The sequence below is a fragment of the Dama dama genome, chromosome 16 (genome assembly GCF_033118175.1).
Source record: "Dama dama isolate Ldn47 chromosome 16, ASM3311817v1, whole genome shotgun sequence".
Taxonomy (NCBI): domain Eukaryota; kingdom Metazoa; phylum Chordata; class Mammalia; order Artiodactyla; family Cervidae; genus Dama; species Dama dama.
In genome coordinates, this window is record NC_083696.1 from 34,427,380 (window position 1) to 34,453,529 (window position 26,150).

At 41.6% G+C, this 26,150-nt stretch overlaps 1 protein-coding gene across 3 annotated transcripts in view; it reads left to right on the top strand.

Moving 5' to 3' along the window:
- The window catches only part of FRMD3 (FERM domain containing 3), a 356,347-nt gene that overhangs the window by 212,034 nt on the left and 118,163 nt on the right, over positions 1-26,150 (top strand). For all 3 annotated transcript variants that reach the window (XM_061163769.1, XM_061163768.1, XM_061163767.1), the window contains exons 4-5: positions 15,208-15,286; positions 20,928-21,025. In XM_061163769.1, coding sequence (XP_061019752.1) covers positions 15,208-15,286; positions 20,928-21,025 — 177 coding nt within the window. The remainder of the gene's footprint in view (positions 1-15,207; positions 15,287-20,927; positions 21,026-26,150) is intronic.

Sequence of the window (26,150 nt, forward strand, 5' to 3'; positions counted from 1 at the left end):
GCTCAATAAATGGAGACTTCTCATGTTTCAGGTTAATATTAATGAAATCAATTTGTCACATATTAATATATACATTCAATAATTTTTCACATCATAATTTCAATCAGGTTCTCTATGGCATTTAACAAATTGATTCTAAGGCTCATTTGCAAAATAAAATGCTCAAAAGTATCCAATAAATATGCAAAAAAGAACAATGAACAATGATGGAATGCTTGTTCCATTAGATAGTAAATCAAGGCCTATGAGCTATAGTAATTAAAAGAGGCCTCATGATCGACTCATATAGCAATTAAGATAGAGTTAGGAATAGGAAAAGAATCAGTAGAGCAGAGAAAAACAGTCCCATTATGTTTGGAAATATAGGTTGTAAGAAAGATTATATTTCACATCAGAGATATAAAGATTCAAGGTATAATTTTAGGGTTGCGTATTCACTTGGGGAACAAAAAACTAAAGCCATTCTTCACATCATGCATGGGATTAATAACAAATGAATTCAAAAGCTAAATATATTTAATAATTTATAAGAAGTTTAGGTAAAATTATAAGTATTTTATTTTTCAGTAATACTTAATATTTTGGCCTTGTTAGAGGATGTCAGACATGACTTAGTGACGAAACAACAGCAGAGGGTTATACAATAAGCAAGTGATTTGCTATTAATCTATTAAAATAGAGAAGGATAATTGAAAAAATTGTGATATTTCAATTGCTAAGCTTCAAAGATTATGATAAAACTAACCCTATTGAAAAGATTGTCCTTTTCCCATTGTGTATTTTCTGGTCCTTTGTCATAAATTAATTGACTGTATATGGGTGGGTTTATTTTATGGCTCTCTCTTCTGTTCCATTGATCCATGTGTCTGTTTTCATGCAAATATCATATGGTTTTTTATTATTATAACTTTGCAATAGAGTTTAAAATCAGGGAGCATAATGCCTTCAACTTTGTTCTCCTGTCTCAAGATTTTTTTGGAGGTATTTGGGGTCTTTTGTGTCCCTATACAAATTTTAAGATTAAACATTTTCTGTTAAAAAATGCCATTGGAATTTTGATAGGAATCACATTGGATCTCTAGATTGTTTTGGGTAGTATGGATATTTTAACAATATTAATTTTTCTAATCCATGAGCACAGAATATCTTTCTATTTATTTGTATCACCTTCAACTTTTTTCCTTAATGCTATGTAGTTTTCAGTATACAAGTCTTTCACTTGCTTGGTTAAATCTACTCCTAGGTGTTTTATTCTTTTGATACAACTATAAATGGGATTGTTTTCTTAATATCCATTTCTAGTAGTTTGTTGTTAGTTTATAGAATCACAACAGATTTTTCTGTGTTGATTTTGTATCCTGCAACATAAATGAATCCATTCATTATTTCTAATAGTTTTTTGGAGTCTTCAGGGTTTTCTCTATAATATATAATATATATAATAATATCTAATATATAATAATATATAATATATATTTCTCTATAATATATAATATCTAATATGTCACCTGAAAGTAATGACAGTTGTACTTCTTCCTTTCCAACTTGGATGCCTTTTATTATTTTGCTTGCCTAATTAGTGTTGTGGGACTTCTAATACTATGTCAAATAAAAGTTATAAGAGGGAGCATCCCTGTCTCATTCCTGATCTAGAAGGAAGAGCTTTCAGCATTTCACTGTTGAATATAGTAGCTGTTATTGTTGTTCAGTTGCTAAGTTGTGTCCAGTTCTTTGTGAACCCATGGACTGTAGCACACCAAGCTTCCTTGTCCCTGACTGTCTCCCAGAGTTTGCTCAAACTCATGTCCACTGAGTCAGTAAAGCCATCTAGCCATCTCATCCTTTTTCACCCCCGTCTCCTCCTGCCCTCAATCTTTCCCAGCATCAGTCTTTTCCAATGAATCGGCTTTTTGCATCAGGTGGCCGAAGTGTTGGAGCTTTAGCATCAGTCCTTTCAATGAATATTCAGGGTTGATTTCCTTTAGGATTAACTGTCTTGATCTCCTTGCTGTCCAAGGGACTCTCAAGAGTCTTCTCCAGCACCGCATTTCGGAAGCATCAATTCTTTGGCACTCAGTCTTCTTTATGGTCCAACTTGCTCATCCATACATGACTACTGGAAAAACTATAGCTTTGACTATATGGACCTTTGTCAGCAAAGTGTTGTCTCTGCTTTTTAATATACTGCCTAGGTTTTTCATAGCTTTTCTTCCAAAGAGCAAGCATCTTTTATTATCTGTAGCTTGTCATTTATTTTGTTGAAGTATGTTTGTGTTGAAGTATATTGTGTTGAAGTATGTTCCCTTTATACATACTTTGTTGAGAGTTTTTTTTTTTAAGATCATAAATGGATTTAAGTTTTCTACATCTATTCAGATGGTAATATGATTTTTATTGTTTATTTTGTTCATGTGGTGTATCACATCAGAAGTATTTTTTGTAATTATGGAGTCAAATAGGGTTTCCTAAGGAAAACATCAAACCCAGAAGTAACAAAGCAAAATGCTAACAAATTTATATAAAATTTAAGTGTTTGTACTAGAATATTTGGTTTGTTTTCTCTACAGAGTAGATTCCCAGTAAGTATTTGTTGAATGAATGACTATAAAATGAATTATAAATGAATTAAAATACAAGCAAAATAATGGGAAGAACATTTGTCAAGTATATAAAAAGTAATAATATGCAGACTATAAAAAGTGTGATGCTACAAGCCCAAAGAAAAAACTCAGTAGAAAAATGTGAAAAAACACATAGAAGGAATAAAATTAAATGGGCAATAAACTAATAAACAGGTGTTCAACATTGTTAGTAATAAGGAAAATACAAATTAAAACACATTATTTTTTATACTGCTATTCAGTCACTTCAGTTATGGCTGACTCTTTGCCACTCTATGGACTATAACTCACTGGACTCCTCTGTCCATGGGCTTCTCCAGGCAAGAATACTGGTGTGGGTTGCCATGCCCTCCTCCAGGGGATCTTCCTGACCTGGGGATTGAACATGCATCTCCTATGTCTCCTGCAGTGGAAGCCAGATTCCTTACCACTGAGTCACCAGGGAAGCCCTTATTTTACCAGGAAAATTGTAAATATTGATAATAGCCAGTTGATGAGGATGAGGGTAACACTTCTGGTGGGAGTATATAAACTGGTAAAGCCATCTGGGAAGGATATTTGGCTGTATCTTTTAAGATTAAAAATCCCTATGTCTTTGGTGCAACAAAGTAATTTCTGTGAGTCTGTTGAAAGCAAAATTTATTCCAGCATGTGTATATATTATGCAGGGATGTCCATTGTGTCCATTGCAGTATTGCTTATAACACTGGGCACTGGAAACAATAAAAAGCCTAGAAGTTTTGGCCAGGCTAAATAAATTATATGGAGTGCATATAGTCATTTAAAGAAAAAAAGACTTATTTTATTGACATCAAAATATTTATTAGATATATTGTAGAGTTTAAAAAGCAAGTAAAATACCAAGTATAGAATGATCATAAATGAAAATACAAAGATCATTTATATGGAAATAAATACATATTATCTGTATGACTATGTAAATGCACAGAAGACAGACTAAACAGATGTACACTGACTGCAGTTACCTCTGGGAAAGAGAATGAAGTAGAGAGAGGTGAGGCCCTCATGTCTTACTACATATAGCTACATTTTACCCTGATCTTTTCAGGGAGAATATATTCATATATCACTTGATAATAAAAAGAGAACATAAACAAAAGGAGAGGAAGCTTTATGCAAAAGTCAAGAAAGGAGTAAAGATAGGAAGAAAGGAATCAAAGTGCCTTATGCATTAAGCATGTACTGCAGAAATAGAGGGAGAAGGCAATGGCACCCCACTCCAGTACTCTTGCCTGGAAAATCCCATGGATGGAGGAACCTGGTAGACTGCAGTCCATGGGGTCGCGAAGAGTCGGACATGACTGAGCAACTTCACTTTCATGCATTGGAGAAGGAAATGGCAACCCACTCCAGTATTCTTGCCTAGAGAATCCCAGGGATGGCGGAGCCTGGTGGGCTGCCGTCTATGGGGTCGCACAGAGTCGGACATGACTGAAGCGACTTAGCAGCGGCAGCAGCAGCAGCAGAAATAGAGACCTAGATGAAAGAAAGCCCACTTAGTCTTCTAAACAGGCTCTCTGCTTAATCCTGGCTGGTACCTGATTAGCCCAGGAGAAGAGTTAAAATCTTATTCTTGCTCTATGTATCAGGCACTATGCTGCCACCAAGCACTGTGAAGGGATGAGGGTTCTTGGAAGTGGCTTCTGCATGCAAATCAGGGTGCAGAGAACACCATCCTCTGTATAACAACATGGATTTGGGCTCAGCCATGAGAACACTATTGAGTCAAGTTGCTGGCTGATATCTTTGGTGCTTCCTCCCCAAAGTTATGATTGTTTTTCAAGGAAGCCTGAGATGGTTTGTAATTTGTGTTTCTGGTAATATTTATGACACTTTATGCTTGTGTATCATTCCTTAGTTTCCCAGTAGTCCTGGGGGCTAATATAATTTTGTTATTAGGGAGCATGTATTCTGCTGTAGCGTAGACACAGGGTACCAGGAGCATTTCATGGTGGCTCAGGGGTAAAGAACCCACCTGCCAATGCAGGAGATGTGGGTTCGATCTCTGGGTTGGGAAGATCCCCTGGAGGAAGGCATGGCAACCCACTCCAGCATTCTTGCCTTGGAAGTTCCATGGACAGAGGAGCCTGGGGGGGGCTACAGTCCATGGGATTGCAAAGAGTTGGACACGACTGAGAAACTCTGCATGCACGCATACACCAGAAGCATAGATTTTGCTCTGGTGTCAGGAACAGGAGAAGAGCCACAGGTCCATACCCACTCATGGGACTCATTTGGATGATAATTCTATTCTTCCAGTTGTTCCCTTTGCTGAGTATATTAGTTCCTAAGGCTGCGAAAACAAAGTACCATACAACGGCTGGTTTAAAACAATAGAAATTTATTCTGCCACAGTTCTGAAGGCTAGAAGTCTGAAGTCAAGGTGTCAACAGGGCCATGCTCCCTCTGAAGGCTCCTCTCACTCTTGAAGATTGCTGGCTAGCCTTGGCATTCCTTCCTCAGCTTGAGGCTGCCTCACTCCAGTGTCTGCCTCCATTTTCACATTGCCTTCTCCTTATATTTCTCTCTGTCTGTATCTTAATTTTCCCCTCCATCTCTTATAAAGGATATCAGTCATTGGATTTAGGGCTCACTCTAACTCAGTATGGGGCTTCCCAGGTGGCACTAGTGGTAAGACGTGAGACTTGGATTCAGTCCCTGGGGACTGAAGAAGATCCCCTGGGGAAGGGCACGGCAACCCGCTCCAGTATTCTTGCTTGGAGAATCCCATGGACAGAGGAGGCTGGTGGGCTATAGTCTATAGTATCGCACAGAGTTGGACCCACCTGAAGCGGCTTAGCACGCATGCACACAGGCTAACCCAGAATGACCTCATCTTAATTGATTACAACTTCAAAGACCCTGTTTCCAAATGAGGTCACATTCAGGGATTTCAGGTTGATATGAAATTTGCGGGATACACTACCCAGCTCACTGCACTGAGCACCCCAATTTAGATCTCCCACACCCTTTATCATTCCTATTTACTGTTTGGGTAACCTTCATGATTTTGTTTTGTGGCTCATTTCTTCTCCTTTGTGTATGTGTTATTTGCTGAATTGATCATATGCTCTGACAGTGAAACTTCAAACATTTTACTTCTTCCAACACCCCTTGGACTGTAGCCCCATCTCTAGACCTTTTGGGGCAACCTGTCCTGTTGTCCTCAGGCATATAGAGATACTCATCTAATCCCTAGTATTTAGTTTGGAAGATTTCTTTACTTGGTCCATGGCTTACTACGAGTCTCTGCAAGTAGTAAGTTCATAATAAATGCTTGTTGTCTAGAACCAAACTGCTCCTTTTAGAGAGTAGGCAGAAGAATTTAAACTGCCATATTCTTTAAAGACAAAGTAAAGCTCACACGTCTGAACAAAACCCATTGCATCAATCAAGTGCGTAACACTAAGTCCCCAACTGCTGTGGTTTAGTTTTGGCTGGCTTTGCCCTCTTCAGTTTTCTTCTCTTCAATGCTTCTTTCTAGCTTTAGGGGCAGGTTTTTTTATTCTTGTCATAGCTTAGTAGGTTTGGCCAACTGTCTTTCTTTCTCCCAGGTTTGACTATTTCATCTAAAATTTCTTTTTTTGGTCCTTCTCTGAAAAAGTCCATTTATAGGTAGTTTGGGCCTATAAATAATTTCCACATTGTGTTCTTTCTTTATTTCACAACATAGATAGAAATAATGATAACAAAAGTAATGACAAAATACCTAAAATTTATAAGGTACAATTCTAATTGATGTGTACATTTGGTAAGCCATGGGTTTCTAATTTTTAACCTTATCCTTATAGCGTGGTTGGTGGTGACATGGATGTCACTTTGATTGAATACAATGTTAGGCTTTGGGGAGGACCCAGCACTTCTTATGGGAGAGAGGGAATGTGGCAGGAGTGGTGGAGAAAGTGGAGGAAAAGGAGCATCCTTCAGCAGAAGCCTTTATGTCACCAGGGAGATACTTTCAGGGTGTCCTCTCTCTTTCTGGAGTGCCCATGTTGTTTCATAATGGGTGATGTGATTCAAAACTACATGTGTTGGCAGCACAAAAGTCGAAATGATAACTGTGATGGGTCAAGAGATTCCATGCTTGGTATATGAATCCTAGAGGTGGTTCAAATGTGGGTCAACTGGGTTAGGAAAGCTCTATTCATTTCTGTTTCCCTTTGACTGGAAATACTTTATAATGCCTCATTTTTAGATGCATTTTTGTGGTAAGGAAAACACCTCAGTACCAAGTTACATAAGTAATTTTGCATTTTGCTGTTATAATAATAATTATTATTATTACTAGTTGATTTATACCAACCAACATTACTCCTGAGGGGCCAGTGAGTTACACAACATCTGCAGCAAGCAGGCACCTGGATCTCCTGCCTTCAGTTTCATATACTTTTACTAACTTTTTTTGGCTGAAATTCTCAGGTCACTGCACCCTAGTTCCAGGCAGCAAAGTTCCTCTTTAGAAGCAGAACTGCCAAATATCTCTTCATATGGGCACCTATTTCATGGGTATTCCATCCCCACTCCTTCCTGAGAAATGACAGTCCCCCTCTCACCCTTTGAACCAAGATATATGACTTAGGTAAAGTTAAAGGACTCTGCCACATCCACATGGGTTTCTTCTTCAACCTCTAGGGTGATAGTAACTCCTCTGGGTTGAGTGTGAAGGTCTCAGGCAGTCTGCTGGGCGCTCTACCTCATGAACTTTTGTCATCCTCATCATGGTCTCTGTTAACAGGACCCCTGGGCCAGACCCAACCTGCCATCTGGTTTTGTAAGGCCATAGGCTGGGAGTAGGTTTCATATTTTTAAATGGTCAGAAGGAAAGAATGATATTTTGTGACACGAGGAATATATTAAATTCCGATTTCAGTGTTTTATTAGAACACATCATGCCATTTGTTTACATCATGTCTGTGGTTGCTTCCACCCTGCAACCACTGATGAAAGTGGTTGAGATAGCTGCCCTGATGCCCACAAAGTGAAAAATATTTCCTCTTTTACCCTTTATAGAGAAATTTCACAGATCCTTACTTTAGGCGGTTGATTGAATTCTTATCCCCATTTTGCAGATGAGGAAATGAAAGTTGAGAGTTTTAAGTTTGTAGCAATTTGTTCAAATGGTGAACTTGAGATTAGGCATGTTGAATATCAAAGTCCCTGATGGAGCTTCTCCTGTGCAGCACAGGAATTCAGAGAATTCCAAGGACAAGTATTTGTGAGGCAGCTGCTCAGCACGCTGGTGTCCCCTAAAGGAGTGCTTAGAGGGTAACTTCATTCTCCCCATGCGCCTGTGGGTGTGTGTGTGGGTGTGGATGTGCCTGTGCCTGTGTGTGTGTGATTAAAACATAAGAGAGAGCTATAACAGGAGGAAGATGAATTAAAGAAACGTTGTTTTTAATCCCTGCTTTGGAAGTAGAGGAGATACAGTACCAGTAACATCTTGGAGGCCGCTGCTTGTCATTTCAGTCAAAGAGGGACGGAGGAATTATCTGTGCCATTGATGGTGATAGTAACAGTTGCCGCTTAATGGTAATAATCATTTCCAACTAGAAGAGAGCAGTTGTTAAGAGAGCAGTTCTCTGTGGCTGGTTCATTTGATCATACCCCAAGAGTTACAGTTCGTTATGAGTAATGCTTTGCCCTTTTGGCGCGCAGCTTCGTTTTGCACATGCGCAGAAAGAGCGTGTGCTCCCGAGCTGTTTCATCGCCGAACGTGGCTCATCAGTGTCCCTTTGCACTGCTGCCCAATGGAGAGGTGGGGTGTGGCCCTCAGCTCTCAAGCTACAGCCTCTGCAGTTTTGGTTAGGAATAAAAAGGTGCCAGTTGTGCTGAACAGGCCGAGGACCCCTGATGCCTGCTTGAGGTCCTTTGGAAAGTAAGCCTCTTACTTGTAGTGCTAGGGTTCCTTTCTGCAACACCAAACCCTTTGCAGTGGTTTTCCCAGAGTCTGCAAGTCTGACAAATTGATCACACTTCTTTTTTCAAGAGTCCCAGAGGGAGGCATGAGAGATACATTCTAGGTATAAGTACTGTCCTGACAAATGCCTGCTGAAGCCACGGGCACTATGTTTTAACTGCTTTTGAAAGGAGTTGGGCAGGGGGGTGTGGTGGTTCATAGCTGTCAGCCAAAATGTGCATGAGAAGGATTATAAGTTTATAGGTATGTTCCCAAAGTTATGTTTTTCTATTGTTCTTTATAATGATTGGAGGAAGACCACTGTATTTTAAGAAAAATTGCTGAGGGATGTTTCACCAGCCAAAAAAAAAGTTTCACCTACTTGTTTTTATAAGATTTGAGGATAGTTACTGGTTAAAAATCCCTGGAGATGGGAATGGCAACCCACTCCAGTATTCTTGCCTGGAGAATCCCATGGACAGAGGAGTCCGGCAGGCTACACTACATAGGGTCACACAGAGTCGTACGTGACTGAAGCGACTTAACATGTATGCATGCTGATTAAAAATAGAAAGTCTTTTTTAAATTTCCATTTTCACCAGGGAGGCTGCTCACCTAATCGTTTTTTATCCCTATCCTCATTTCTGGGCAAGATCTCAAAGTGGAGATGAGGAAGTCTGTCTCTGCTTTATAAACGGCTGTTCTTCTCCCCGTGTTCTCACTGTTAACAAACCACCCAAATGACAATACCCTGGGATCTGCTGATGCAAAAAAGGGGCCCCTGAGCTTCCCTGCGGTGACACTTGGCCTCCCCAGCCTTTGTCTGGCAGGTAACAAAGGGCTGTGCCAGAGGAGCCCTGCTGTTCTTGGGGCAATTACCTGCTCCTGGCATTTTAAAGTGGATTTTTACATTTTTCCCTACTCTGCTCCTCAGTGATGTTCTCATTTGTAGCACTTACATGGCTGAGTAACCGCTTTTCAGCTGTTGACTTAAGTGCAATTCAGTCTTCTCCTTCTCTTCCCTCCCATATCCAGCCTTCCTTTTCCTTCTGTTCTTCTGTTAGGAGAGCTTTCCCAAATGTGAACTTTTGTTTGTTGGGATGCTGTGCAATGTGCGTGTACCAAGAGCCCGTCGGATCTGTCCAAACACCTCTGGGGAGGTTGACGTGTCCCCCGGTGCCGTTCCCTCCTCCAAAGCAGGAAACAGAGAAGTTCAGTGTCTTGCTTAAGATCACGGTCTGAAGTCTCTTTTGAGGTCTGAGCACTTCTGGTGGGCTTGGGTTTCCCATCATCCTGTGTGCGTCTATCACTGATGCCAGAGCCTTAGTACCACAGTCGACGTGAACGAGGGTGTTGTCCCCTGTGGGTTGCCCCATCTGGTAAAGCCACATAGTGGCTCTTCATGATGACACAGTCGGGGAAGGGCCCCGAGCAGAGCGTAGGCGTTACTGCCTACGTGTTACCTCTGTGTTGGGTATTTCTTGCTCTATAGATAGCTCCTTCATCAGACGTTTCCAACTCCACTTCTGAACCAAATGTTTGGGCAGATAAGTGTCATCCTTTGTCCTGTTCCTCTTTCCCTATAGCTTAAGAATAAGACACGGAAGCTGGAATAGCAGAGAGACTGAGCTGCTAGACGAAGGGAGTGGGCTCATCTCCACAAGAGGATTTTGACCTTAGATTAGTCCCAGGGAGCACATACCAGCTGTCAGCTGGAGCCTGGAAAAGCTCCTTTTCCAGCATTTATGCAGCTGGTGGGGTGTCTGCCAGTGCTCCAAATCTGAGCTTTTGACCCTAAACCACTGCCAACACATTGGGGTTTAATGATTTAAAATTTTACATAATTGTATTTCTCCCCTTGTTTAATTTTCTAGAAGGTAATAAAGAGAATTGCACTTAGGTTGGTGGATTTGCTTGTGTGGAGATGAGAAAAGGTAACACGGATGGGGATGGTCTTCCCTTAAATTCTTTATTCTTCTCCATAGCAGTTATGAGCTTCAAATGTTCTACATACTTCATTTATTTATTTTCATTTTATATCTGTTTATCCCACTAGAATGTGTCCTCCTTGAAGACAGAATTTTTTGTTTATATCTAAACCTGTGCCTGATACCTAGCATGTACTCAAAATTTTTGTTGATTAATTAATCCTCCCACTAGAAGTAGCTATTGTAACCAACTCCAGAGTCCCTGAATCCATTCCAGCTGTTGAAGGGCAGAGGTTGATTTGTAGGACCTGAGATTTTTCAAAATAGAAATCCTGGAAATTGCTGTAGTGACTCAGAGTGTGGACCTTCTAGACCAGTGTTCTAATGGGATGAATGTGATAGCAGCACTTGGCTGTTTGCCTTAACATCTGCCTCAGAGGTTGGGCATCATCATTCATCAATTCATCTAGACAGGGAGAGAACTAATCCTTTATCAATAAGCAACTCTGAGGCTGGAAAGCTGAATAAGACATATAGGTCCAAACCCTCATAAATCTTGTCATCTATAACCAGATCAACATTTTAGGGGGAAATTATTTATCTTTTCAGCTTCTTCCAGCCCTGTGAAGGAGCATTCCTTAGCTTTACTTCTTGCTCTATGATATAATTTTGCATCCACAGCCTTCATTGTGTTCTTTAAGGAGGAGCCTGCTACTACCTGTGGTTCATTATGTCAAGATCATGCACTTCTTTTAACCTGTAGGAAAACTTTTTTCTTTTGTTGGCAACACAGGGCCAATGATGCTGGATCAACATGACCACAGTAGGGGTATATATGATGGTAGAAGAAAATGGGTAGAAAATTTCAGACTTGAAAAGTGCCACCTCTAGGCTTCTCTGGTGGTTTAATGGTAAAGAGTCTGCCTGCCAATGCAGGAGACACAGGTTCTGTCCCTGATCTGGGAAGATCCCGTATGCTGTAAAGCAACTAAGCCTGTGGACCACAACTATTGAGCCTGTGCCCTAGAGCCCAGGAGTGACAACTACTAAAGCCTAAGCACCCCAGAGCTTGTGCTCCACAACAAGAGAAGCCTCTGCAATGAGAAGCTAGCACCACAACTAGAGAGTAGCCCCTGCTCTCCATAACTAGAGAAAAGCGTGTACAGCAGTGAAGACCCAACCCGGTCAAAAATTAAATAAGTAAAATTATTTAAAAACAAGAAAAATGCCACCTCCTGATTTTTCTGCTACCTGCTTGGCATCCCTTCTCTGATAAGGGGTCTAGTGGTGAGCATACCACTGGAACCTTGTATTAATTTCTTCCATGATCACATCCCAGAAAATGGAGGGGGAGATGGCAGGAGCTTAGTGACTTTTTCTGTCTGACTTAGCAGCAACATATATGAAAAGAATTACAGCTGTTGGTCTGCTGTAAACTCAGAGTGAATCAGCATGGAGAGGAGGCTGTTGATAGGGAGCAACAGTTATGTTCAAAATGAAGCCTGTGATGGTCCCCTCACCTGAGCAGCTCTGGCAACTGCTGGGGCTCCAGGCTTGAGGAAACACAGAGGAGGCAGGAACATATCCAGGGTGAGGGCACTTGAAGCTCCCATATGAGGAGCAGCTACAAGAACTGGGGATATTTATTTTATTTTATTTGTATTAATCTTTTGGCAGTGTGAGCTTTTTATCATGGCGTGCCAGCTCCTCTAGCTGTGGCACATGGGCACAGGAGCTGTGGTTTGTGGCCTCTCTAGTTGTGGTGTGCAGGCTTACTTGCCCCACAGCATGTGGGAATCTTGGTTCCCTGACCAGGGATAGAACTCACATCCCTTGTGTTGGAAGGCAAATTCTTAACCCCTGGACTGCCAGGCAAGTCCCTCAGGATGTTTATTTTAGAAAAGGTTCAGAAGGACCTTGAGCTGTGTCTTCAAATGATGGAAGGGCTCTCCATGTGGGAGAAGCATTATATCATTCTGAAGCCTCAGGTCTTGGAACAAAGATGGCTGAAAGGATTGCCTACAGTCATGGAATTCAAAGATGGCCACCTCTGAGCCTCACTGTGTGGTCCCTTAGGAGGAATGCAAATCCCAGTTTGTATCCAATGAGCTCAGATACCTATTGAAGCAAGCCTAGGGCATGACAAGGAAATACACTGACCAGGTAGAAGACAAAATGACAGCTCTCATTTGGGTCTACCTTCTGTGAGCCTCCTTTTCTCTATTTGCCTTCAGTCAGCTGATTTTATTCCCCCAAATTCAAATATTGGGAGTCTATATTAAAATATATATATTTAATAATATATGAAATAGTTAATGATATATGGAATAAAAACACTTGCATTTAATGATGATGGTGGTGGTTTAGTTGCTAAGTCGTGTCCAATTCTTGTGATCCCATGGACTGTAGCCTATCAGGCTCCTCTGTCCATGGGATTCTCCAGGCAAGAATACTGGAGTGGGTTGCCATTTCCTTCTCCAGGGGATCTCCCCAACCCAGGAATCAAACCCAGGTCTCCTGCATTGCAGGCAGATGATTTACCAACTAAGCTATGAGGGAAGCCCCCAGTGATATACCTCATTATTGTGTATATCAATAATACATATGGTATATATTATAGAATGTGTGTATTGTAATGTTGGAACAACCTGAATAATTAAAAAAGAATAGATGAGTAAATTCTAGTGTATCATATGAACTGTTATGCAATTGTTATAGACAGTGAGTTAGATCTGTACCTAATGTCCTAGATGGATGGGCAAGATAGTTGAATGAGATAAGAGAAACATACATAGTATGATCTCATTTTGTGAGAATAAATTATATGAAAAAACTACTTATTGTGTCATCATGTGTGAGGATGGCAAAAGTGGAGAAGCCTAGAGATGAAGTGGTTGTTAACAGTGGTTGGAGAGTCTGGGGTGGGGTGGGGAGCTGGGGGACAGAAAGAGCAGGAATGGAGACAAAAGTGAAGGAATGTGAAAGGGGAAGGCTTATCTGTCTGTCTGTCGGCATCCATCTATCTATCTCTTTCATCTCACTGTCATCTGTCTGTCTAGCTTCTTTGGTTGTACTTAAACATGTATTAATTTTGAGGACTTTAATAAAAGGAGGAAGAAAGAAAAGAGAAAAAGCCTTTCTTAAATGCTGTTTTCTTTTTTGCTCTGTTGCTTATATAACAACTGTCTCAGTCTTTCTATTAAGGACACATTTAATCATTAAAAACACTATTAGTTTTCATTCTTTAGAGATGATGATTTAAACAAATTAAAAGAAATCTGGGGAATGTGTAAAGATAAAATATTTTTAATCAAAACTGAGTTTCTAGATATTGTGAAAGAATCCATTTGTGTTTTTCTTCATTCTTTGCTGTATAAGAGGTGTATATTTTCCCCTAGTGCTCCAGAAAAATGCTCCCTTTCTTAAATGTAGGGAACACATGGTCAGTTAAGAAACAGTTAAGTCAAACAATTCAGTTAAGAAATTTGCTAGTTTCTGCTGGAGAAGTGGAGCATTTAGTAAAGGATTCTGACACCTGTGTGTGTGTGTGTGTGTGTATTTTTAATCAGTTTTTCTTTGCTGAGATATCCAGCAAGATGCGGCTATGTTTTCCTGGGATTTGGATGCTTTCTTTCAAACTGTTTTAAATAATTATTTTCCAGATTAAATTATCCTCATTATACATTCATTTTTGATGCTGATAGTCCTTTCTACATAAAGAATTTGTCTACATACAGAATAGTCCCAGATGTTATAGGACTGGTGATTTAACCCCTGCTTATTATGAAAGAGGATTTGAGACAGAAGAGAATGCTGTTTCATAGTCACATTTGGATGTAGACTCAGAGATGATCTCAAGCACTACAGTGATTCAGAGACAAATAATAATGTCAGGTCCATAGAAATAATAATACTAACCATCGTATTTCTTTGATTTTAAGATTCTAATTTTGTATATTAACTGAAATCTAAATGTATCTTACTATACTTGTGTGCATTCATTAGGTTAACATTGCTGGTCAACAGTGGTCTTATAGTTAAAGGTATCAGAAATCCTATAGAATCCCCTTGGGAGCTTACTGAGTTCTGGATATTTTAATGGAAGTAGTGCATTCCAGAATCAACAAACCTCAACCAGAATTTCAGTCTACATATAGCCATTTTGATTCAGACAAAGCTAGAAGTTATAAAAGTGTTTCTTTTCATGCAAGCGACTGCGTCATTGGTAGATAACACTAAAATAATAGTAAAATTATACAGAGTAGAATCTGTGCATGGCAGACTGCATTTTAAGAATCTTGATTTTAGTTCAAAGGCACTGTCACTTTGGGAAAACTAGTCATGTGTGGTGACATTTTTCCATCTCACAGGCTAAAAAAATATTTCACTAGGCCAAAGTCCTGAGTGGTCCTTATGAACAATATATCTGTCAGAATAGAGTGGAAAGAGTTGGAAGAGAAAATGTTCTTTGAAGCTGTGGCCTGGAGAGAAGGAAGGAGCCGTGACCTGGAAAGCTGTTCTGACTGACTAGGTTGCCTGTACCTGGTTTGCTTTAGGCGTCTTGTCAAGCATTTCCATTGAGTTTTGTGGTCGCTGTTGCTGTTTTTTGTTCTTTCAGAAAATCCTCCTCCTGCCCACCCCCCAGGCTAGAGTGGAAGGCTGCATGGCTGACTCGCCTGTGTGTGTTTGAGTTCATGGTCTTCTGCTGCTTTTCTCATGCTTTTTCTTTATGATGTTTCAGCTCATCCACCATACACCATGTGCTTTAGAGTGAAATTCTACCCACATGAACCCTTGAAGATTAAAGAAGAGCTCACCAGGTATTTTGTTTGTTTGTTTGTATGTTTAACGCACCCCTTGAACCAAAGCCAGGGCCTCTGAGTCTTCCTCCTAGAGCTGAGCATCTCCACCAAGCAGGCGCCTCAGCTCAGTATTTGGCTTGGAATTGTTTCTCTTGCACTTAATTATCTTGGGAGTTTTCAAACCGTTGTCATTAGGAGTGTAATTAACTGTGCAAAAAAGCAGTGGGTATAAGGAGGAGCTGCTCCCTGAAAACATCTGACAGTGGGTTGCTAAAAATAAACAGAAGATGACTGTCTTTAGGATATGGGCAAATTCATAGCCAGTGCAGCCCCTAGGACTTATCTTTGGGATCTAAGATTTTCTGGAAGGGAAAAGATCCCTTGACAGAATGGAATGTTTGTCATCCCACATTCCACTTGCTATACGACCAACGGTGGAGCCAGCTACCCTCTCTTTGTAGAGTGTCCTCAGCCCAGCTATTTGCATTTTCTAGTTCTTGGGCCTCCCCGCTTCCTGTCTCCTTCTGCTGCGGCCACGTGCAAATAGTCTACTTTCTGGAGGTTCCACAAGCGGCCTTGGCAGTGCCACTGAGCAGGGTCCCAGGAGGGCCAGCTCGGTGGATAAAGAAGAGCCCATGTTCTTAGTGCTTAGCTCTTAATGAAGCTTTGATATGATGCTTAGCTCTTAATGAGGCTTTGATTTGATGACCGCAAAAAGTCGTTGCATCTAGTCTTCTCTCAGAATAATCTGTGTGGGTCCAAGCGCAGAAGAGAAGCAAAGGCAGTTGGCCCTGATCATTGTGTGCAGACGCACGTGTAGGGTTCTTGGGGGTTGTGCTATCTTTATTATCCATGAGGGGCCAGTCAGGCTCCACCATAGTGGCAAAGGGTGACAGTGGAAGGGAGCCTTTCTGTGTTAGTAATTTGTGCATAGCCATTGGTGGAGGTTTGTGCTTGGGGGTGGGGTAGGGTATGGCAGGGGAAAGGAGATGATGGACATTGTAAGTGGAGGTTGGCATTTTGCAAACTGGCCTGCCTTTTTTAAAAATTAAGATAAAATTCACATAACAAATTATTTTTCATTGTTTCAAAGTGCAGAATTCAGTGCCATTAAGCACATTCACCATGTTGGGCAACCATCACCATTATCTAGTTCCAGAGTATGTCATCATCCCCCTGACCCCCAGAAAGCTTGTACCCATGAACAGTTATTACTCACTCTCTCATCCCCCTGGCCCTGGAAACCACTCATCTGCTTTCTGTCTCTATGGATTTGCCTGTTTTGGACATTTCATGCAAATAGATTCAAATGGTACATGGCTTCAGCCTGCTTTTGGCTTGAAAAATTAAATAATTTATTTGTTAAGTTCTTCCTCAGTTCTGCTCTCTGAAAGGGTTGTATGAGCTACTTAAATAAATAAACAGAGAGAGAGAGACATATTTGGAGATATTTGTCCTGCCCTCTGGGTGCTAACAGTGTAATTAGGAAGATCAAATCAAATACTCATGCCAGGCATTATTTCATCAGGGGCCAAAATGGCTCATTTTTGTCACTTGTTTTCTTTAAAATCTTTTCTGGAGGATGAACATTGAATATGTATCACAATATAAATTAAGGATGTATTTTTTGTTGTCGATGTTGAGAAAAGCCCGTTTTGAAAGTAAAAGGGTACAAAGTTTTAGTTACTAACTCCAGTTAAATCCCACTCAGTTAAATTTGCTAGCATTTTCCTACTTTTGTCTGAATAGCTAAGGTATTAATAGTGGAACATTTTTATGTCTCTGATGGAAATTCAGATAATAGTGTGTCCTTGCACAGGTAGAAATGGACTTTTCCGAGTTAACACTGTACTTAGAATTTGAAGGGAATCTGCAAACTGTGGAATGACTCAGATACTTATGTTTAAACCCTATTTTGAAAGAGTTTAGTTTTTCTTGTTTGATATGTTATTTTATCGTTAAGTTAATCTAAAATTTAAGAAGAATTTAATAAATGAGAAGCTAAGATCACATTTATGACCAGGCTTAGGTGTAAATAAACACTGAGAAAGAAAAGCAGTTTTAAAAGAGCAAAGCAACAAGAATAGTCACCAAGAAGGACATTTGAAATCATTTTTTAACCTTTTTATCTCTCCATTTACACAGTCACCTTACAATCTTTTAGATTTCTAGGGCTTCGGTAAATGCTATATACAATTGAATGTAATCAAAGCATATTGCTTTAAAATTTTTTGGTAAAAACCATCTTTAAATTCATGTTAGATGGAGAAGTGTATCATTAATGGTGACATAATAATGTGTGACCCCAATCCTCTTGCATTTTCATTGCTTAATTCTTTCATGCAGGGAGTGATGACATGTAAATGCATTATTATTGTTGTTTTTTGGTGACTGTTACATTAAAAAATGAGTATCTGAACCTGAAGCTATTTGCAAGGCTCAGTGGATTATGTGGAACCCATAATAATCCATGATTATCTCTAGAGTTTGCTAATTTGAGCAAGGACCCAATCTCAGCTGTTGTGAAAGCTGATTTTCTTTCTCAGGAAGCTTTCATCAGACTCAATATCTGAGTTATGGGATCAGAACCCAAACCTCTCATTTATGAGTGAATATTTATTTGAAACTGTTTTTCACTGCTAAACTCACCAAAACGTAGAAAGGAATGCTTTTTGTTTAATGTATACATTCAGCATGTAGCAAAGAAACTTGATGGCATTCAGCCTGGTAGTTTAAAATCTTTAAGAAAGATTTCATCATCTCAAGTATTTGTATGACCCTGGTATTCTGAATAGTCAAGGGCCTTGGTCCTCAAAGTCAGGTCACTGGATTAACAGCAACAGTGTCACCTGGGAACTTGGTCTCTGCACCAGGCCTGGGATAGGGTCCTGCAATCTGTATTTTCATAAGTGCTCCATGTAATTGTTGGAGAAGGAAATGGAAACCATTTGTTTCTTGCATGGAGTCCAGTGTTCTTGCATGGAGAATCCCATGGACAGAGGAGCTTGGCAAGCTATGGTCCACAGGGTCGCAAAGAGTCAGACACAACTGAAGTGACTTTGCAGGTAATTGGAAAGCATGTTAAAATTTAAGAACCACTGCGCTTAGTGACTCAGTCATATCCAACTCTTTGCAACCCCATGGACTACAGCCCACCAGGCTCCTCTGTCCACCAGGATTTTCTAGGCAAGAATACTGGGGTGGGTTGCTATGCCCTCCTCCAAGAACCACTACTCCAAGGCAATTGGGATTTTCAAAAGTATTAGTTCCCTTAGGTAGACATTAGAGCCTACAGTTCAGTGGGCTTGGTATGTTCCCAGAGTTGTGTCACCATCACTGTGATCCCTTTCCAGAACATTTTTATCACCCCATCAGGAAACCGAGTACTCAAGCGGTCCTTCCCATTCTCCCCTCCCTTCAGCCCCTGGCAGTTATGAAGCTATATTTCTGTCTTTGTAGATTGGTCTATTGTGAAAATTTTATGCAAATGGAATCATACAATACGTGGTCCATACACCTTTTATGTCTGACTTTTCACTTAGCTTAATGTTTTCAAGTTTCACCCCTGTTGTAGCAGGAATCAGTAGGTACTTCCTTCCTTTTATGGCTCAATAATATTCCATTGTATGGATATACAACTTTTCTTTATCCTTTCATCAGTTGATGGGCATTCGGCTTCGCTGTGATGAAGAATGCGGCTATGAAAACTCATGTACACATTTTGGTGAGAAACAAGATTCTGATTTAATTAGGTCTGGGTAGGATCCATGTTGGTATTGTCTAAAAGCTCCCCCGTGTAGTTCTGATGCACAGTCAGGCTGAGAACCTCTGGTTTAGAACCTTTTTACTCAAGTGTGGTCCATACGCCTGCAGCTCAGCATCACTGGGGAGCTTATTAGAAATCTGGACACTTGGGCCTCACCCAGACCTACTGAACCAGAATCCACATTCTAACAGGATCTCTGGGTAATTCACAAGCTCACTAAAGTGTGAAAGGTGTCAGTTTAGGGATATACTCTGGGTCCTTGACAAAATGGGTCCTTTGACAAAATTCACACTAACCCAGACAGGAAATTTATTAGGGACTACCTTTATGTTCTGCACACAATTCCATACACATGTGGGGACAGACAGTGTCATTTGAGCCTCCACTGTGTCCCCAGTGCCCAGCACTGTCATGGCCTAAAGCAAGTGTGAGATAAAGATTCTTCCGATGGAACAACCAGGGAGCCACTGAACCCCTCAGTGCAGCCCTGTGTCAGGAGATGGTGAGCTCCAGTGCTCTGGGATGGGACTGGGGTGGGCTGGCAGCACCTGAATGATCTGAGCACTTCAGTCAGACCCTCTAAGTGGGGTTGTGCATGAAGCTTCTTTGCTGTTGTTTAGTTGCCCAGTCATGTCTGACCCTTTGTGACCCTATGGACTGCAGCACACCAAACCTCCCTGTCCCTCACCATCTCCTGGAGTTTGCCCAAGTTCGTGCCCGTTGTATCAGTGATGCCATCCAGCCATCTCATCCTCTGATGCCCTCCTCTCCTTCGGCCCTCAATCTTTCCTAGCATCAGGGACTTTTCCAGTGAGTTGGCTGTTCGCATCAGGTGGCCAAAATACTGGAGCTTCAGTTTCAGGCTGAGTAAAAGATGAGATTATTTGAGTTCTGGAGGTAGTGACTGGGACCGATGGGGTGTTGCCTCCACCTGGCCTCAGGAACCTGGAAAGAAAAAAAGAAAAAGATCGGTCTCTGCGACTTAAACTGTAAAATAAGCAGAAAGAATCTGCACACGTCTATAAAGTTACTTCAGTCAGAGACAAGGACCCTCGGCCTGACCCTTCAATGAAAGAATCAATCCAGCTAAGAAATAGGAGGAGATCTGAAGAGGGCATGATTGGCGTGGAGGAACAGAGGGGACAGTGGTGAGATGCCCTGAGCTAGGAGTGGCAAGCTGACACCCCACCCCCACCTATCCCCAGCTGAATCAGGCCAGGCATATTTTTTTGTTTGGTGCTACAGTGTTTTCAAAAATAGAGTTTGCTGCAACATTAAAATTCAAAGGATTTTACCTCTCAATGAGTCTCTGCGATGCTGGAGCTGCACGGTGCTGACCCTTCCACCGGAGCCAGCACCCTCTGTCCTGCTCCTCGACCCCTGACCCCAGCCCCTGTCACTCAGAATCAGGTTGGTCTGAGCTGGAGAAGATGGCAGGAGAGGATACTGAACAGGTGACAGCTCTCACTGACAATGAGCTGGCTTTCTGGCCTTGTAACCAAGTCTTTTTGAGGTTGATTGACTGGGACTAGTCTCCGTAAGACTGAGTGTGTTTCCGGACTCCTCATTCTACCGAGAGCGCGGGCAGCCTGTCCCTGAGGTGCTGGCGGGGGTGAGGGCGGCTGTGGTTGTCACAGTGTGGGACTTTTCCCCCAGGGACGGTGGCTGCTAGGCCCCGTGGCTCTCCTCTATCCTCCCCGTCTCTCTTGGAAGTGGCTGCAGACACTTCAAGTTTTCTGAACCCTGGGGCCCCTCCCAGTTTTCCTCTGCTTGCCCTCCAAGCAGCGCAGGTAGGGTTCTGGTGACCCAGGTGGATGAAACGTAAACAATCCTTCTGCTTCTTCCAGGCCTCAGTCAAAACTTAGGGCGACTCTTTCTCCTTTTGCATTGCAGGTACCTTTTGTACCTGCAAATTAAAAGAGATATTTTCCATGGTCGACTGCTCTGCTCCTTTTCGGATGCTGCCTACCTGGGTGCCTGTATCGTTCAAGGTAAGTGTGGGCCCAGCTGCCCATCCCCACTGTTGTACGGGACAGCAGAGCTTCGGCTGTTCAGAGCCTCTCTCCTCCCAGCCTGTGCTCATCCTGTCTGTGTTAGGGTAGGAGGCCTGTCAGGGCTGGGTGATCAGCAGTGGAGCCCCCCTCCTTCCCTCCCAAGCCCCTGAGGTCCTGCTAGAAGATGGGCTATTGTGGTCCCAGGGGCCTCTGCATGAACAGTGTCCTCAAGGCCCCGAGGGAGAGCTCAGAGTCTCTGTTTCGAAGGGGATGGAATGCATGACTTTATAAGAAGCTCTGAAGGATTATGGGATCTTCAATGCCCTGAGCTCCAAATACCAAGTGTGGGGCGTGCTGGGTATATTGAGCAGGGGGTCTGTGTCCAGGAAGGCAGGTGTCAAACAGGTGTCATTTCAAACCTTTGATGAACGCCTTGATGAAATGTCAAAGGATTTATACAGGTATATCAACATGTGTAGTATGTGTATATATATGTGTACCATATCTAATTCTTCACCTTTACAACAGTCACACAGCATGGTGAGAAACCCAGGCTCACAATCTCTCATTTCTCAGTTTGACCCTGAATTCCCATTTCCTGGTTATTTCACCACAGACAAGTGATTTAAACTCTTTAAGCTTCAGTGTCTTCATATATTGAAAGAGGTGGTCATACCTCCTTCACTGCTGCATGATGATTTCATGAGACTTAGTCTCAGGGTTGAACAGGCACCCGTGGGAAGTGGTGGACACTTAAGACCCAGGGTTGGTTTTCATATGTTTCTACCTGTAAGAAAAAGTTGTTTGAGGGAAGGCAGTCTCCAGGACCAGAGGCAATGCATTGCCATGGGGAAGGGCTCAGGACACAAGTGGAGAATGACTCAGATGTTCTGTTTCTCTGGGCCTGCCAGGAGGCAGCTGGGCCTGTTTGGAGGGACTCAGGTGTTCCAGCCATTTGTAGCTTGGATGTTGATGACATGTTTATAAGAGAAGAGGAGGGTGGGGAAGGGAACTAGGAGAAGAGAGGAGGGATGGAGAGAGAGGGAGAGAGAGAGAGAGGAGGGGAGGGTACGGGGTGAGAGAGAGATTACCAAGTGAGCTTGTCACTCTTATAAAGGATCTGAAATATCGAAGGAGCTTATGATGGGGTCATAAGTGGTTGATGACAGTCACCTGTCTGGTCACAGTTCCAGACTTCATTCACAGCTTAAGAGAAACCCCTGTCATTCTGGGGTTTCACTGTCACTCACCACTGTCCCCAGGAGATGCTCTGTGCTGTGAAATGGTTCCTAGGACCCTGTTTCTGGGTATGTGCACTCTTTGAGAAATCTGAAGTCTATCTGTGTTGCTTTTCCCCTTCCTCTGGGAGCAACCTAGTACTGCTTAGCAGGTTTTGGCAGAGCTGTTAAAACCCTTGGAGATATTAAAGTTTAAAATCAGGGTGACGGTGATACCCTGATGAGATTTAATCCTTCCATCTACTCCAAGGTGGAGTATGTGCTTCTGAAAGCTGCCTCTCTTACACAGAGCTAAAGAATGTTCAAACCTTTCCTGTGAAGACTGCAAGTTCCTGGTTAGGGTGCACAGTCTTCCATAAAGGAAAAGCAATTCAATACTAATCCGAGCAGCAGACTAGCCTATGAGCGTTTCAGGACGCATTTAGGCATTAGTGAATCATGATCAATTCTCCAAGGGCAAGCTCAATATGGATCTGTAATGGGAAACTCTCCATCCTGTTTTATGTTTGAGATAAAGCCACAAAGCCCCCAGCCAGATGATCAGGGCCCGTCTCATCCCTTGTTGCTATTATCACTGGCCACACTCACAGATGCTCTCGGGAGAGTAGAGTTGGAAATGGACTGACAGACCTCAAAGAAGCCTTTTAGCTCTAAAACGCAGTGGTGTCCACGGGCCATTTGTAGCAAATCCAGTAAAAGCTGGATTCATAAAACTCTCTGTGGCTGGGGGAGTTATTATAGCAGCCTTGGAGATCGTTACAAATGCAGATAAAGATCTGCTTTGTCAGAACTGCTTATGCTTTCAGAGTGATAGGAAATGTGGAGTAAAGGATTAGAAAGCGGAGGACATGTGACTTTTTATTGGCCTCTTGTTTGCTAACATTCTTTGAAGGAGGATGTTTTAAGCTTTCAGAATGTTCTGAGTATATAATACAGGCAGCCATCCAGAGTTTTGCTACCTGTATACACTAAATATGAGTATTTTCAATGCATGCTTTGCATTGTCTTTCATAATGAAAATTGCAAAACAAACACACAAAGCCCTGGGGATCTATTTTTGGCCTTTCTTGGTACACATATTTTCCTGTTCCTTCAGCAAAACAGCAACATGTCAGGATTACTGATCTTATCTCCTACTCCTGGTATGTCCAGTCCCTGTGGGTCTGTGGCACCTTCCAGCTATTCAGAACTCTGTTCAGATGTTGCTTCCTCTGAGAAGTCTTCCTGGACTATTAAAGGAGCCTCTCTCTGCACATTATTCTTTCTAGTGTCTCTGTTTTGTTGTCTTTTAATAAGCACTTATATCCGAAATTATCTTGTTAAGTTGGTTGGGGTCTTATTATGCATTGCCTCTTATGTAGAATCTAAATTTCATGGAAGTGGGACTCTGGGAGTCGTTTTTTACTGCAGTCCCCCTCTGTCTGGCACACTCAATTCTGCACTATGTTAAGTGAACCAGGGCACTTGCATAAATTACACTGAAGTATGCTCTATCTCTATACCTGGGAAAGACTGATTGGTTTACTACCTCATCCCTGTGTTCTCCAAACATTTATTGGACACTCCTAGGTGGCAGGCATTGCTATGTGAAGTCCCTTTGGGGGGTAGGGGAAGACAGGTAAACAGGAAGTTTTGATGGTGTCTCAGTGTCTACATAGAGGGACACAGGGGTCGCCACTCTGATCCCATGAGGCCCCTCATCAAGCAAGGGTGGTGAGGGACATCTTCTGAAGAAGTCAACCCTGGAGCTGTAATGTCTTGTATCTCAAGTTCTTTTGGAACAAGCTCTCCCCAAACTAATGGAAATGCCACTGCCATGTGTGCCCTTGAAAGTCAATACTTCTTTTGCCATCATCCGATCACACTCATCATTTGGCTTCAGCTCTTTGGATTTTGCTGACAATTAAATTCTCTTTTATTTTAATTTAATTTTACATTCTCACAAGCCAGCCCATGTGCTGTATGTTATTTGTTGTAACTTTGCCCTCAACACCATGTGCAAAAAAGAACCACATGCTGCTTACCCAACTCCTCTTGGGATGGAAAACAGAATTTTAAATGAGCTTAATCATTCATAAGCTTTTGCTTCAGGTGAAGTCAAAGTTAAAGATAAGCTTCAAAGAACAAGAAAGCAGGGCAAGTGATGGGGCAGATGTTGACATTTACCTTGTCAGCAACCCTGTGCAGGTTCCATGGTGTTCCTTCTCTGAGTTTGCTGGCATTTGCCAGGCTACTTATTTGCTGTGTTTGGCAGTACAAGGCCATTGTATCTCACAAGTTTTCCTGGAAGGAGAAGTACCCACCATGAACAACACAAATGCAACAGAAAACAACATAAGCACAAACAATGCTACTAACCACTGTGCAAGCTGACATTTGCATTGGACGTGGCATCGTTTACTATCAGTGATCCATTCCCTATGGAAAAGTAGGCTCTGAGTTATACCATTTCCTAAATTTTGGGTCCATAGCCAGCTTACAGGGGTCATGTGTGTGTGTGTGTATGTGTCGGTGTGTTATGGGTGTTTTTTTTTTTTAAGATTAGATTGAGTTAATCACCAGTTCGTGGCTCACTTTCATCCTGGTCCCATTGGCCCACCTATTGGTTGAGTTTCCTTTTTTTCATTATTCTTTGTTTTCATTCCTAAAGGCAACAACTGGATTCTTGCATATCATTGACTTGACATACATCCTTATAAAATGATTAGTATTGTTTTGTGTGTATATATTCTTAAGTTTCATAAATTAAATGGGGCTATATTTAATCCTTCCTTTTTATGCCCAGAACACTGTTTGGGGAATCTACTCACATTTCTGGGTATAGTTGTATTTTGTTGCTTTTAATTGCTGCAGAGAGTCCAGTGGGGTGCATTGCCCTTGTGGTATTTACTGCTCCCAGCAGTAATGAACACCCCAGTTGCCCCGTATCTTTTGTTGCACCTAGAGTTTTTCTAGAATATATGCCCAGAAATGGGCTTGCTGGGTTGTAAGATTAGACTAAATACTCCCAGCTTACTCTCTAGAAGAGCTACATGCATCAAGAATCTTCAAATGTGTCATAAGCATACCTTCTATTTCCTCATGTTCCTGCCAACACATAGAATCATCTGACTTACTAAACGTTTTGTTAATCTTTTAGGTATAAAGTGACATCTTCTAGTTTTGGTTGGGATAGCCCTCAGTACTGATGAGTTTGAGCAACTCTCCATACAGGAGCTCTATGGATTTCCCTTCTGTGAATTGGCTGTTGACATTCCTTCACCTTTTCCTATTGGAATTCCTCCCCATTTACTTATAGATTTGTAGGAATTTTTTTTTTCTGGATATTAGCCTTTGTCAGATTTCTATTTTGCAAATATGTTATTTCAACTTATTATTTTGACTACTTTAGTGAAATATTTTAATATTGATATGATCAGATTAATCAATTTCCCCTCTGCGGCTGATGACGTTTGAGATCTTATTTTGAAAGTCCTTCCTCATGTAGTGTACATTTAGGTTGTACTGTAATTTGAACTCTATTGAGAAGCTTTAAAGAGCTTTGCTTTCCTCTCAGTTTTGTCCTTTTACCATCATTAGATGATTCAACAGTACTGGGACAGTAGATACAAATTACAGAGTTGGATGTGATTTTGCAGATGTGCTCAAGGCATATTGATTTCTATCTACTTCAAAGTCATGTTGATGATCAAGTTCCTCCAACACAGTTTTCCCACCACCTTTAATGTACTGTCCTGGGCTATTTCTGCCTGAGATACTTGCCCCTTCTGGCTCATTTTACTTAGAAAGCTTGTGGAATCAGTAGAATGTATTCCCATTGCAAGAACAGCCCCTTTGCTGCTTCAGGCTGTGGTCAATGCTCATCCTTAGTCCATCTTCTCATA